Source organism: Aplidium turbinatum, chromosome 3 (assembly GCF_918807975.1).
Source record: "Aplidium turbinatum chromosome 3, kaAplTurb1.1, whole genome shotgun sequence".
In the NCBI taxonomy this organism is placed as follows: domain Eukaryota; kingdom Metazoa; phylum Chordata; class Ascidiacea; order Aplousobranchia; family Polyclinidae; genus Aplidium; species Aplidium turbinatum.
The window spans coordinates 681762-697231 of NC_137474.1; the positions used below are offsets into that span (position 1 = coordinate 681762).

Sequence of the window (15470 nt, forward strand, 5' to 3'; positions counted from 1 at the left end):
TTTTTGCACGGGTTGGCGGATAGCACAATAAGCCAATCTAAAAACTTTCAAACTACATGTTTTTGTTTGATTTTTACTAAGCGTGTTGTGTTTCGTAGATGCAATTGTCTTTTCACACCTTATTTGTAGCTCGATAATTTACAAACCAACTTTAAAACAAAGCACAGGAGGTATGTCGTGAATTTTATTGTTACGGTGCTGCTCTAACACTTAACATTTGGACAGAAGTGACAGAATGCTCTATCTTTGAATCTATCGTATTCTAGCCACGGGAATTCGCTCTCCCACGATTTTTGATAGCTTCTCCCTTCAACAGCGATTATCCTGCTCGTGCTCGGTTCTTCCACCTCCCTGATCGTGCTAACGCCTTTTGGCAGTGGCACACTTTCATTTTGTTCAGGCGTTTGGTCACTTTCATGCTGGCTGAAATCCTGACTAGACGCAACAAAAAATGACTCAATGAACGCTTTTTCGGTGGCATCTTCAAGCTGAATAAAACTGGAATGTCGGCGAAAACTTTTACTGGACGACTTTTCGTAATTTTTTCTGTGATGTAACAAGCAACTCCTATGTCAGACCAATAAATTCCCGCCTCAGACTTTTACAGGACGACTTTTCGTAATTTTATGTAACAAGCAACTCCTATGTCAGACCAATAGATTCCCGCCTCACAGTTTGTCACGCAATATTACTGCATGAAGTAGATAACAAAGTAGAAATTAAAGCATGAAGTAGATGACAGTACACTCCAATTGAAACCGGAAAATAATTCAAAATGCAAAATCTTGAGTAATTGAAAAAGGTTGCTTTCATTATTGGGAATTGGCAGGGGGTGTAGCTTTCCTCGAATAGAATCATGTAAACGTGTAAATTTGCAGAACGTTAAAACTGCTACTTTACTAAGTGCACTTTTTAAATAAAACTCAAAAAGTTTCAAAAATTGCATTTTTTTAATGAAATTTGATCCCGGATAGATATTCGTTTATTCATGTAGGGGGTGGAGCTATCAATCATCGAGATAATTTTATTTATAGCTGTCATAATTTATAGAGATATTATGAGCAGTTTAAAACTTTTCAAAAAAGATTTTTGAGGGAGGCAATGGAAAGATCGTATTTCATTGATTAATAAATCCCATTGTAAACCTAACACATGTAACAATGACTTATGACAAGTAACAAATAAAACGATCGTAACAACAAGGAAAAAACTCGTAGCCACGTGTTGCGTAATCTTCACGTAGCTTGCTTGATGTTACGCGAGTATCATGCTTGTGACAAAAACAATCATTTTCTTAGCAATACTGGTTCCAGTGCTTCCACTTCTGACAATTGATAAATCCTCTTCAATTTCCTTTTTTGTCCTGAAAAATCCCTTTTTTCTCAGTCGGAAATCCTTCAAAATTTCCTTGATAGGCGATGTTATTTTTGACGTTATTTAAGTTAAAAAAGGTGCCAATAATACAACTTTAAAGTTTTTAATCTCACCTAAGTTACGTTTTAACCTCAAAGAACAGAAAATCAGTGAATTGAAGAAGTAGTACGGTAGGCTATTCAAATTGCTACAAAAAACAACACCTTGCAGGCAGTAGCATGGCTGATTTAGTTGACAAACCCAATCTAATACCATAAATTTGACATATTAATGTCCAGTGGCATTATGGCAGGAAATATAAATAATACACCACACAAGAAGTATCTCAACACATTCACACCTGCTGTAGTATAAACACCACATGATTACATCATAGGAGCACAGTAACACTCAGTTAATAGCCTACTCTTAACACTCAGACTCAGTTATTAAAAACATTAGCCTACTAATTGTGAACAGTGAGCACTGGCACTGCATATGTAGCCTAAGTGGTGAAAAAAAAAAGGCAAAATGAACCAAATTATACTCATTCAGGCTACAGAGGAACAATAGTCATTGGAACAGACTGAATAGGTGATAATCTTGATACAAAATTAAATTTCTAAGACTGACTCTGCATCAGCGTTGCCCTTGCTGTTCATGAAATTTATTACCGACTGGTACTTCAAAAGTATGACCTGAATAAAGGTTGTCATTTTAGTTATTACAAGAAATTACACATATTTCATAACTTTATGAATCAGAACATACTGTTGAGTAGACCTGCTATAGGATGGAATCTGAGCATCATTTTATTTCAATGTCATTAGATTTGGTGTCATTATTTCTTTCGAACATTGCCGAGACCCCTACACAGTGTTTCTTGCCGAACTAAAGTTAGCTTGATGCTACACAGGGTTTTCCTTTCGAACTAAAGTTAGCTTGATGTTTTTCTATAGCAGCGTACCGAATTAACCCTGTTTTGGTACAGTACACAAAAGTGCCACATACTTTGCAATATGGTTTGCTGTCTTTATTCAATATCCAGCCTGAAAACCGCTTGTCAGTTTGCCATCCTTTAACAAATTTATTTTGTATGCAGTTTTGGTTTTATTTGATGCACTAACTTTATCAACTCTACATCTTTTTTCTCTGTCTTCATCAGTAACATATTCACAATCATCTGAAGCTGATGAAAATTCAGGCCTAGGCCTATTCATGCTTATTGTTTATAGCTCAATATGTCGAAGCAACGTTGTCAGTTAGTCGGTTCTGGGACATTTACCACCCGGAGTCCTGGACATCATTTACCAATTACAGTGCCGGTACCACTCTAATCTTTCCCACCCAGACTCCTAACTTTTCCTTAACACTGAAAATGTACAGGTGGTAAATGTCCAGTAACGAATTACCGTATCCAATATCCATCCATTAATAAATTTATTTTTTGTGTCTAGTTTGGTTTTCCTTGATGTGCTAACTTGTTCAACTCTATAGGCTAGGCTATCTCTTTTTTCTCCTTGTCAGTAACATCTTCACAATCATCTGAGACTGATGAAAAACTTTAAGATACTAGGCCTATTCATGATACTGACTCGGTCTGACTTTGTACACTATACATATCCTACACACAGCCTAGCTAGCTCTGGTATTATCACGCCATAATAGATTAGCATAGGCTATAACTAACTTTTCTAAACCGGAAGGATACCACTAGCCTAAGCTTATCATGCCACTGTACGTCGAAGCTCACTAAACTTTGTCATTGCTATTCAAATTCAATCGTAAATCAACGGACTACCAAATTTTAACTAAAAGAATTAAAACTAACTCACTCACTGAACTTACGTCTAAACTCCAATTCCCAAAATGCCGAGAATAGAAATAAACCAAGCGAGAAGCGACGGAAAGGCGAGAATGGGTGAAAGAAGAGAGAATGAGAGGGTTTCCGGATGGCGAGTGGCGACGGAAACCAGCTGATCATCGTTATTCCAGTCGGTTTTAGAACTTTTGAAAGGGAATATGAATAAAATTTTCTTTAAAATTGCTAAAAAGAACAAATCCCTTTTTAAGACAAAATTTCCTTGTAAAATTGTTAAAAATCCCTAAAAAATCCTTCTTTTCCTCAAATCCCTTTTTTATCCTTCAAAGCGTTGAAAAATCGCGATTTCGGGATAAAATCCTTCAAAGTGGAAGCACTGACTGGTTCACCTCTTGCTTTACGTTGACTTGAAGCGAAAACCAATGATCAAAAAAGATTTAAACGTCCGTTCAAATTACATTTATTTGCAGTACGTAATGTAACCTAAACCGGGTGGCTGCCACCCGCCACAGCCGTTACGGGGTGGCGTGGCCACCCCGTAAGTCGGCGCCAGTGCAAGTAATCACGTCTTGAACAAAGTCTTAAATAATACACTATTATTACTTCACAGTGATACGGTAAGCGTAATAGTGAGGATCATAAAGCTTAGAAAACGGGTCTGCTACTATTCGGTGAGTCCGATTCGGTGAGCTCCCTATTCGGTGAGACCCCGTTTTGGTGAGTCCGATTCGTAGCCTAATGAAAATTCGTCAATGTCAGTTCAGTTGAGTTGTTTGTATTTATGATTCGTCATGTCACGTCATCATATTAAAAACACGTCAACATAGCAAAGGTAGAAGCGACAAAACGCAAACGTTAAAACGTGCTTGAATTCAGTGCAGCTCAGTTGTTTTTATTTGTGACCATCATATCAAAAACAATACACGTCAACATAGCAAGGGTTGAGAAAAAGGTAGAAGCGACAAAATGCGAACGTTAAAACGTGCTTGTGACCGAAGTAAGTTATTGAGTTGAAAGAAATTTGGCACGGTCGCAACACCTTCAGAAAAATTTAAGATATGAAGGGAAAAAAAAAGATGTTACAAACCAAACAAAGAAATCATGTTTAATGTCTATAAGTTAGTACTTTTGAATAGTTAAAATGAATAGTTTGGATCAACAAATGTGTGGCCTACAGCTTGGATTGAAAGGAAGTTATCGGGTACCGTAGCCTAGTCATCCCGACCTGCAAAAATTTGTTCCAAGAACCCAGTTAGCCTAACAGTTCATTTTTACATTGTAGTAACAGAATGAAAAGGCTAACCAAATGTGTGGCCTACAGCTTGGATTGAAAGGAAATTATCGGGTACCGTAGCCTAGTTATCCGGACCAGCAAAAATTTGTTCCAACAACCCAGTTAGCCTAACAGTTCATTTTTACATTGTAGTAACAGATAGCCAAATGTGTGGCCTTGTCACAATCAAGGTGCAATGCCTCGCGATGGCTTGCTTTGTATCTTCAACGAGCGTGTTGTTTTCATTATGGAATTCTGGTGCGGTGTGTTATTATCGGTTATGACCTGAAGTAACCTCTGATTGAGAAATTTGTATTATGTAACGTATTTCTAGAATCATCTGTAAGCATGCAAATCTAGAAGGTTCTGTTGTTTTTCATGATTTCTGAGCGTCGTTTGTCATGACGTCATAAGGTTGTTTATCTGTAAATGTCCGATTGCGAAATCGTTATTATGTAAGAATCTTCTTGCGAACGTGACATTCTTTAGACTTCTATAAGCTTCTGCTTGTTGACATTTAAATGCTACGTGACCGAACGATGGTTCTTTATGATGTAACCTTCTCGAAGTTACTGGACTGAACAGCCAACTATAAATAGTGGTGTCGTTTGTATTCTGATTATTCTGAGATTATTATGATGATTATTATTGAGTTGGTTATGAGAGTTGTGCTATGAGTTGTGGATTGGTAGTTGATGCAGAAATTAGAGTTATTTGAGAAGCCGTTCGTTAAAGTTCTTCAAGAAGTCAGATTATCATTGCACTAGTAGAATTATTCGACATTTAATTGACTGCTTTTCGGTTGACCCATCAAACTACGTCATTGAATCTTTCCAAGTCTTTTTTCTGGTAAGAGATAGAAAGAAATCGTGACATTCTGGGGGCTCGTCCGGGAATATAACCGAAAAGATTTAACCGAAAAACCGAAGAATACCAAAGATTTATTGAAAGAATAATAAATTAATGTCAAGATGGCGGATACTGTCAAACATGAGATGATTGAAGACTTAGGGAGCATGGCTGAACGAATGGGGCTGACTGGTAATGAGAAGTCTCAGTTTGTGATGGAAGAGTATCACAAGATAATGGCCCAAAAAGCTCAGCGAGAAGCTGACGAAAGAGAAGATAGAAGAGCTGCTCGTGAAATAAGGAAAGCAGAACTTGAAGCTGAAGAAAAGCGAGCACAACTTGAAGCTGAAGCAGAGGAGAAGCGGGCGTAGCGCGAAGCTGAAGAAAAACAAGCTCAACAAGAAGCTGAAGAGAAACAAGCGCAGCGCGAAGCTGAAGAAAAACGTGCTCAATGGCAGTACGAAACAGAAGCTGAAGAAAGAAGAGCGCAGCGCGAAGCAGAAGCTGAAGAAAGAAGAGCGCAATATGAATTGGAAAAGTTAAAACTTGAATTAGAAAGACAAAAGCTGGACATTGGTGAGCGATCTAATTCTACTAATGATAATGCTCGAGATGTTATTGTGGCGCAAGTTAGACGTCCAGATTTGCCATCATTTGTTGAAGAAAAAGATGAGTTGGATAGTTATTTGTTAAGATTTGAAAGATATGCTACAATAGCCAAATTGGAGAAGTCGACGTGGGCTACCCAGCTAAGCATGTTATTATCGGGACAAGCTCTTGATGTATATTCAAGACTTTCGCAAGAAGAAGCCATGAATTACGACAGATTGAAGTTAGCTCTGTTAAAGCGATACAATTTTACTGAGCATGGATACCGTCAAAGATTCCGTGAGGCAAAGCCTGAAAAACACGAAAGCCCAGGTCAATTTATTGAACGTTTAAGAAACCTTTTGTTAAAATGGTTTGAACTTTCGGGGGCCGATCAGTCATTGGACGGATTGGCAAACCTTATAGTTAAGGAACAATTCACAGATTCATGTTCAAAAGATCTGTCTGTTTATCTAATGGAGAGAAGTCCAAAGAATCTAGAAGAAATAGCCAGTGTGGCAGAACAGTACTTAGTTGCTCATGATGAGAAGTTGTCGACTGAAGAAATGTTGTCATGCGATAATGACGAAGAGCAAACAAATAATTTTAAAGGAGGTGCTGTTCCAAGAGAAGTACGTTGTTTTAATTGTAATGACTTAGGTCATAAGTCTGTTAACTGCCGGAAGAAGACTAACAGAAATCATCAGGAATCGAGGAAGTGGTGCAATCGTTGCAATAGGCAAGGACACGAAGCGAAGGAATGCAAGGACAAGTCGTTTTCCCGATCCAATCAGTCTGGAAAAGATAGAGACACGGACGTTTATCGATGCGGTTGTGCGTTAATGATTCCTGAACCCACGCTTGGGGAGGAGAAACCGGATGAAGATGTTTGCGGAAAAATAATACCTGAAGATTACCTGCCAGTAGTGGATGGAAAAGTTGGAAACAAAAAGGTAAAAGTTTTACGTGATTCTGGTTCTACGGGTATAATAGTGAGGAGAGATTTGGTTAAAGACAGTCAATTAACGGGAAAAACTGGAATTGTGATGTCAATAAATAACACTTCAATCCAAGGACCGTTAGCGAAGATATATATCGAAACTCCGTATTGTAGTGGGATTGTGAAAGCGTTATGTTTACAAAACTCTTTAGTTGATCTTATAATCGGAAATGTTATTGAGAGAGATTCTGAAGTTACTTGTTATTCTTGTGGCAAGAATGGTCACTTTGTTCGAGATTGTTCTGTAGATAATCAGCAACGATCCCACGATGACGGATATTACGAGCGCGAAGAACCGAGGAGAAGGAGCAGGCGACGACCATTTGGAGTTTGCTATAGATGCGGTAGACGCGGACACTTCGCCAGGGAGTGCGTTGCTGACGGCGGACATTCGGAAAACAGACGTTGCCGTGACAACCAATGCTACCGATGTGGGGGGATTGGACACATAGCCAGGAGCTGCCCTTTTGATGAAAAGGCTTGCTACAATTGTCATAAAGAAGGTCATCTCGCCAAGGACTGTCCGGAGAGGAGATGTTTTCGATGTAGGAAGATGGGTCATCTCGCTCGCCGATGCACTGAAGTTGCTGAGGACGTTGGAAACTTTCGCAGAAAACGTGACTATTGTTTTGAGAAAAGCTATCGTTGGTAGATCATGCAACGATTGACTCATGAGAATTGATTATTGAGTAATTAATTGTTTTGTGGTGTGTTTTGTATTGATTGTGTTGTTATATTGTTTGCAACAATATTCTAAGGGGGGGCGTATGTCACAATCAAGGTGCAATGCCTCGCGATGGCTTGCTTTGTATCTTCAACGAGCGTGTTGTTTTCATTATGGAATTCTGGTGCGGTGTGTTATTATCGGTTATGACCTGAAGTAACCTCTGATTGAGAAATTTGTATTATGTAACGTATTTCTAGAATCATCTGTAAGCATGCAAATCTAGAAGGTTCTGTTGTTTTTCATGATTTCTGAGCGTCGTTTGTCATGACGTCATAAGGTTGTTTATCTGTAAATGTCCGATTGCGAAATCGTTATTATGTAAGAATCTTCTTGCGAACGTGACATTCTTTAGACTTCTATAAGCTTCTGCTTGTTGACATTTAAATGCTACGTGACCGAACGATGGTTCTTTATGATGTAACCTTCTCGAAGTTACTGGACTGAACAGCCAACTATAAATAGTGGTGTCGTTTGTATTCTGATTATTCTGAGATTATTATGATGATTATTATTGAGTTGGTTATGAGAGTTGTGCTATGAGTTGTGGATTGGTAGTTGATGCAGAAATTAGAGTTATTTGAGAAGCCGTTCGTTAAAGTTCTTCAAGAAGTCAGATTATCATTTCGCTAGTAGAATTATTCGACATTTAATTGACTGCTTTTCGGTTGACCCATTAAACTACGTCATTGAATCTTTCCAAGTCTTTTTCCTGGTAAGAGATAGAAAGAAATCGTGACAGGCCTATAGTTTTAACGTCGCTAAAGGTTGAAATACCGTAGCCTAGTTATCCCGACCAGCAGAAATTGCCGTTTTTACATCGTTTTAACGTCGCTAAACGTTGAAATCGTGTAGAAAAGAGAACTTTTGCTGACTAGGATACGTTGCATTTGTAAAATTATGTTTTTCAAACACTGTTTTACTGATGCATACTTTAAACCTTTTGGTTTTGTCATCTCTTTTTGTTGGTGTAAAATTCGTGGGTTTACTTCATCGTTCTCTACATGTTCGCGCCAGCAGTGAAAAATAAAATTGAATTGATATTCGAATCCTCAACTAGTATTAAAAAATTCCAAATCCAACGACGTCTTTTGCTTATTTAAAGAATTTTGTATTTTATTCCACAATATCGTTTCTTTTGCATTCCCACAAAGATAAATAAATCAAAATGATATTTAACGAAAAAAATTTTGAACTATTAAATTAAAATGTTTGCTCACATAATTATTATTATTTATTTGCGTCAGACAAGGTTGTCCATCTCCAAAACAAAACAACGAAAAAATACACAAACTGCAAATGCACAAAGGTCACAGAGAGCCACTTTGGATGTCGTCAATTTAAGAGCTCACTAAATAGGTTGTTACAAGTTTATAATCTACTGGTACAAGTTTACATACAATGGTAGTGTTACAAGTTAAAAGAATTTGAAAGTACCGTTATTCACAACGATAAAAACAATCAGAAGACATCAGGTCTGATCAAGCGATTTGAAGAGTGAATGCAACGGATGATAAACAAAAACATGTATTTACTAAATTTATTTTTATTTATTTATTTGTATCAGACACGAATGCCCATTGCCCATATTCGAATTACAAAAGAAACAGCACAAAGAAAGTACAAAAATAAGATGCATACAAACGGCAGCAACACAAAAGCATTTAAAATGAAATTACGAGCTCATTTTGATCAGACAACCAACCAAACTCAACTGAACTGACACGACAAATTTTCATTAGGCTGCGAATTGGTCACAAATAAAAACAACTGAGCTGCACTGAATTCAAGCACGTTTTAACGTTTGCGTTTTGTCGCTTCTACCTTTGCTATGTTGACGTGTTTTTAATATGATGACGTGACATGACGAATCATAAATAGAAACAACTCAACTGAACTGACATGACGAATTTTCATTAGGCTACGAATCGGACTCACCGAAACGGGCCATTCCGTAGAAAACACCCAAGCGTCTTTCTTTAACGATAATGCCATGACATGAATCTTCACTGATTTTTTCTTAGCTCTGAAATCAACTATCTGAACCAAATTATGTGACATATATTCAATGGAAATGACATATAGAAGTGACATATATTCATTTTATGTGCAGTCTATCTCAGTAGATAGCCAGCTCTAGTCTAGATAAAAGATATACAGTACTGGCTGCTTTTTGGCTCCATTAATTGAATGAATATAATTTTTGCGTCGATTAACATCAAAAGAAAGCTTACGTTAAAACAGAATCAGTCTGGCACCACCTTGTGGCTCAGCTACGGTTGTTTAATAAATTACCCAAACGCATTGAATAGCGCCATTTGTAGGAAACAATCTATTATGTGGCAGCTGCGTTAAAATTCTGTTTTATTAATCAATACCATTATCAAAACAGTCGAATTAAAAAGAATGACAGAATAAACAAAGACATATTCACAAAAGACTACCTGATCCAGTGTTTCCACACACAATTTTGTACAAACTACTTTCGTACAATGATGCCAAGATAGTGGTCAACTCAACAAACGATGTAGGTCGAAGCCAATTGCTCCCTCCACTTGATACTTGAAATGAACGTAGTTTCTGGTTGGCTTGAGATTTCATGGCACACTTGTTTGGAGCTATATCCTACAAATCATGATTTAAGAAATACATTGAGCAGCTTAACTCATCCAAAGCTTGAAAGTATTTTTCTGCTAAACTGATATAATTGTTCTGCACCTACCTCAATATCTCGGCATTTTTCTTTTACTTTTGGATCAGCATCGCAAGCAAAGCACTTCATAGCATCCAGTATAGAGCGATATCCCGTGCAGCGGCAGATGTTTCCATCAAAATTATCTTCAATATTTTGCTTCGTTGGGGACGATTCTTCTTGAAGTAAACTGAAAAAGAACAAAATGCAATCCCAACACTGCACTTAAACTGAACCAAACCACAATAATTTGCATTTCAAAGTTTATCTACATTCCATACCATAGCGGTGCACATAATTACTGCAAAAAGTAAAAGAGAATAAGGAATACGGTACTACAAAAATGAAAGAAAACTCAATTGAAAAAATAATCACCAGAAACAATATGTTTCTCGGCAGCCGATTTGTAGCAAGAATTGACAGCAATAGACACCGTGTTTCGCCCATGAGGCTGGGCTCGTCAGTATCGCACCACTAATTCTGCCACAAAGGTATTCGACCACCGCTTTACCAGTCAGTTTAACTCTTATCTTTGTGGAAACAAAGAAAGAGCCAACAAAACCAGCAGGCGCCAGGGCAGAGAACATTGTGAAGAAGGGGGCGTTCTTCCCGGCTATCAGCACAAGGCTGAGCACTCACTAGTACAGCGTACAGCTGCTCGCTGTACTAGTGAGTGCTCAGCCTTGTGCTGATAGCCGGGAAGACCGCCCCCTTCTTCACACCAGAAACAATGTTACCCTTTGCAAATAAAAATTGATATTTATAATGGTTGTCTTGCACTGGTTGATAGTAAGGAAGTCTAGATGGAAAATCTGCGGAGTACATACATGAAGGAAGCATTGAAATAAATCACCTATGCATGCTCATAACAAAGCCCGGGGTGCAGTATCCACACTGACTTGCCCCAAACTCCCCAACTTTAGTTTGAATTTGGTTGAATCCGGTTCGTCGAGACCCGATCCCTTCCACTGTTGTGATGGAACATCCATCAATTGAACAGAGTGGAAGCAAACACTAAAATAAACAGGAAATTGTTACGACACTCACTAGGGGAAAATAATAACAGAATATTCCTTGCTACAACTACATTAGTAATAATCATCACAAAACTATACCTGTAGTTATACACATGAATTTTCAAAAATCATTGCAAGTATAGAATCTTTTTAGAATACTCCACAACAAAGTTTCACTCACAGAGTTTATAGCAATGGCGGTTTGTGATGGTCGTTGAAGCGCAACAACGCAACACCCACATCCTCCCTGTTTACACATGACTTTAGTGCCTGTCAACCCGGGCTGGGTGCGCACCCATGAGTTGAACGATGCAGTCGGATCATCAACAGTAACTGTGTAGTTTCCACCATTCACAATGAAAGAAATTTTATTGTTCTTTGCCATAATGAAATCAAATGCAGCTAAAAAGTATTTGAATCATAACACTAGAAACCGTATGACCTAAAGGAAAACTTTCATTTTAGATTAAGCATGATTTGCTATAGTGGAACAACAATGGTGAATCAACATCTTGGAAAGTGTGATCAGTCTAAAAGTCAAAACTAAAAAGCGTACCAAGTCTTGCTGTGAGCAATGCAAGTTTGCTCATGATCCCATACGAACAAAAGCTGCAGAAGATAATGGTTTCATTAATTCTGTTTAGAAGAAAAATTAGGGAAAAGCGTAGAGGTGCTGCATGTCAACACGTGTGTTACCAGGTAACAGTGAAACAAAATTGCAAGGCTGTGGAGTCAGAGGAAAAATATTTATGACTTTTCATCTGCACTTCTTCCAAATATATATATATACTTCTTTCATCGATTTATCAGGGGCCGAGGCCGACCATTTACCATTATCGGGGTTACTACATGGCATAGACACCTTAAATAGAAGGACTCGTAACTCGCAATCTCGGGTTTTTAAACTTGGGTCCCAAAATCTTAAGACTAGTATGCGTAATTTGCGCATACATAGGCCTAACTATGACTTACTGTGGGTCTGCTACTATTCGGTGAGTCTGATTCGGTGAGTTCCTAACCTCTAACCCTAACTCCTAACCCCTAACCCTAAAACGGTAATGATAATTAGGCTACGGTACCCGATAATTTAAAAAAAAAATGAATAAATCCCCTGTTAAGGGATCAGACTCATCGAATCGGACTCACCGAAACGGGCCATTCCGACTTACTGTAGGCTACTATGGCTAACTGTTGCTAAATCTATTGAAAATATCCACAACAATTGCAGTTAACGAGCAAGCAATGTTTGCCAATGAATTGCAGCACAAATAAATTGTTTGTGATGAAACAGTTGAATTAAGAAGTTGGTCAGCAGCGTAACGAAGTTTGAAACCGTCGAAAGCATGACAAAGAAATGTGAATTCCAACTAGGCTAATTGCAACGCTTTTCACAAATTGCAACTGAGCACAATAAAGAACTCTCTTTCATGAAAGAAGCGAAAATGCATGTTGCACGCTGGCGTGATATTGAAGCACTCTACAATGAAGATCGTAAAACAGCATCCGTTTAACAAAGGTCACATACACAGCTGTGTAGTAGGGTGGAGTGAAACAACCTTTTTATAAAATTTTTATTAGCTTGGGGTTGGAAAACTTGCAAATTACTACTAAAACTAATTACGTGCAAATTTAGAATGTAATCTGATGAGAGCTTGATCTGCCACCAGCCACTTGAAAATTTACGATAGGGCCATTCCGTGTCAATTCACACAGTCAAGAAATTCAACCTATGCAATTTTTCTTAAATTTTACATACCTTTTCACTATCTTATATGATGAACACCTGCAAATTTGAGTGAAATTTATTGAGAAACACGAGAGTTATAAAGCATTTAGTTTGGTTGGTCTGCCGAGGGGGCACAATTTTTTTATTTTTGGCAATGTTTGAGGTCCTATTACTGCTTAAGTAAATTAGGTAAGAACCTAATTTTTTTACAGGTGATAGTACTTCTGCCAAATATTGAAAAAATAACATCGTTCATATTGTCACTTTAAAAGGTCAAAGGTCATAGACATCCAAATGTGGTCGTTTCCAGCTCTCGGTTAAAATTTTCCAAACTTAACCTTGCCAAGACCCTATTTTTGATTGGTTTTGGCTGAAATTTAGTAAAAATGTTGTTTACAGGATTCTCTATGATATTTCAGTGTAAATTTTTACTGGGGTCATGGGTAACCGGGATATTAAAAGGACCTCTTTTTTGCTTTTTGTCATTTCGACCCATGTTTCACATTAAATACCTCCCAACCCCTTTAATATTTTGTACTGAAATTTTCTCAGTTCATAGAGAATCCTGTAAACAACATTTCTACTAAATGTCAGCCAAAACCAATCAAAAATAGGGTCTTGGCAAGGTTAAGTTTGGAAAATTTTAACCGAGAGCTGGAAACGGCCACATTTGGATGTCTTTGACCTTTTAGAGCAGTGGTTCTCAACGGGGGAGGTACCGCCCCCCCGGGGGGCGTTTTGATTTTGCAGGGGGGAGGTATGATTACCTCGGCTTAAAGGGGGGGCGTTTTGATTATTAGGACCATTCTGGTTTAACACATCTACCGCCCAGCATAACGATTTCGTCAAAGCTCGTATCTTGGTGGTAACATTTCCTACCTCATACCTTGTGGAAAAGGGATTCAGCTGTGTTGTTCTGTTACGTACCAAACAGCAAAGCCCATTTGACATATCCAATTACGGTATCCATAAGAGGTGATCTTTGAATGTTTCTCACTGGCTTTACACCGGATGTGAAGAAACTGGCTCTTTCTCACTAATGAACTAATTCACTCACTGCAGGCCAGTACTGCACTCATGTCCAATTCCCAAAATGGCTAGAATAGAAATCAAGCCACGGAAAGGCGAGAATGGGAAAGAGAGTTAGAGGGGTTCCAGATGATGAGTGCACGACATCAGTGAAAGTTTCCACACAACCTTTATATTCATAACTTTGTCGATGAAGGGGGCCCGAAAATAAATAGGTACCGGGCCCGAGAAACCCTGTCAACGGCCCTGTACAAAACGAGAAATCGTTGTTTAAACGTAACCGCTCGACGAAGCTTTTTTCCAATGCATTCTTCAAGGCGATTCGATCATTGTTCAGTATAAGCCGTCCACAATTGCTGTGATTGGTGAATAGTGCCTCCACCAAATGTGCTGTAGCTTTCTCATTTCTGCTCGGATTTTAACAATTCTACTATGGTTGGAAAGCACGATGCTTCATCTATCCGAATGAATTAATTGCCAGTCCAACATATGCATTGTAGGCTATTTATGAAGCACTAACTTAAACTTTACTTTATTGTACCAATTCTCAGCAATTCAATTTTTACAATAAAAAAAACAAACCAACACAAATTAAAAGAGTATGTCTTGTTTTATTTATCTGTTAACTTTCACGTTTATATCTAATCCACAAAACTAGCAATCGTTGCTCAAACGTAACCCCTCGACAAAGTTTTTTTTCCAATGCATTCATCACAGCAAACTTGGGGACGGCTAATGAACAATGATCGAATCGCCTGAATGCATTGGAAAAAACTTCGTCGAGCGGTTACGTTTGAGCAATGATTGCTCGTTTTGTGGATTAGATTTTAGTTTTGTGGAGGCACTATTCACCGATCACATTAAACTGTGGGTGGCTTAAAATGAACACTCGAAATTGATCGCTTTGTGTTTGCATTGTTTTGGTAAAAAGCTTCGTCGAGCGGTTACGTTTGAACAACGATTGCTCGTTTTGTGGATTAGATATAAATGTGAAAGTTAACATATGAATAAACCAAGACATACTCTTTTAATTTGTGTTGGTTTGGTATTTTTATTGTAAAAATTGAATTGCTGAGAATTGGTACAAAATAGTAAAGTTTAAGTTAGCGCTACATAAATATAATGCCTACTTTAGACTGGCAATTAATCCATTCGGGTAGATGAAGCATCGTGCCATCCAACGATAGTAAAATTGTTAGAATCCGAGAATCCGAGCAGAAATGAAAAAGCTACAGCATATTTGGTGGAGGCACTATTCACCAATCACAGCAAACTGTGGGCGGCTTATAATGAACAATGATCGAATCGCCTTGAAGAATGCATTGGAAAAAAGCTTCGTCGAGCGGTTACAATTGAACAGCGATTGCTCGTCTTGTAAATAACATATATACGTGAAAG

At 38.1% G+C, this 15470-nt stretch overlaps 1 protein-coding gene across 1 annotated transcript in view; it reads right to left on the reverse strand.

Moving 5' to 3' along the window:
• The window catches only part of LOC145766095 (uncharacterized), a 32195-nt gene extending 20442 nt beyond the window's left edge, over positions 1-11753 (reverse strand). Inside the window, exons 1-4 of the mRNA XM_082577753.1 lie at positions 11499-11753; positions 11155-11315; positions 10332-10491; positions 10054-10234 (exon numbers count right to left, since the gene is read on the reverse strand). Of these exons, the coding sequence (XP_082433879.1) occupies positions 10054-10234; positions 10332-10491; positions 11155-11315; positions 11499-11702 (706 nt within the window). The 5' untranslated portion in view covers positions 11703-11753. The remainder of the gene's footprint in view (positions 1-10053; positions 10235-10331; positions 10492-11154; positions 11316-11498) is intronic.
• Between the last annotated feature and the right edge of the window lie 3717 nt (positions 11754-15470).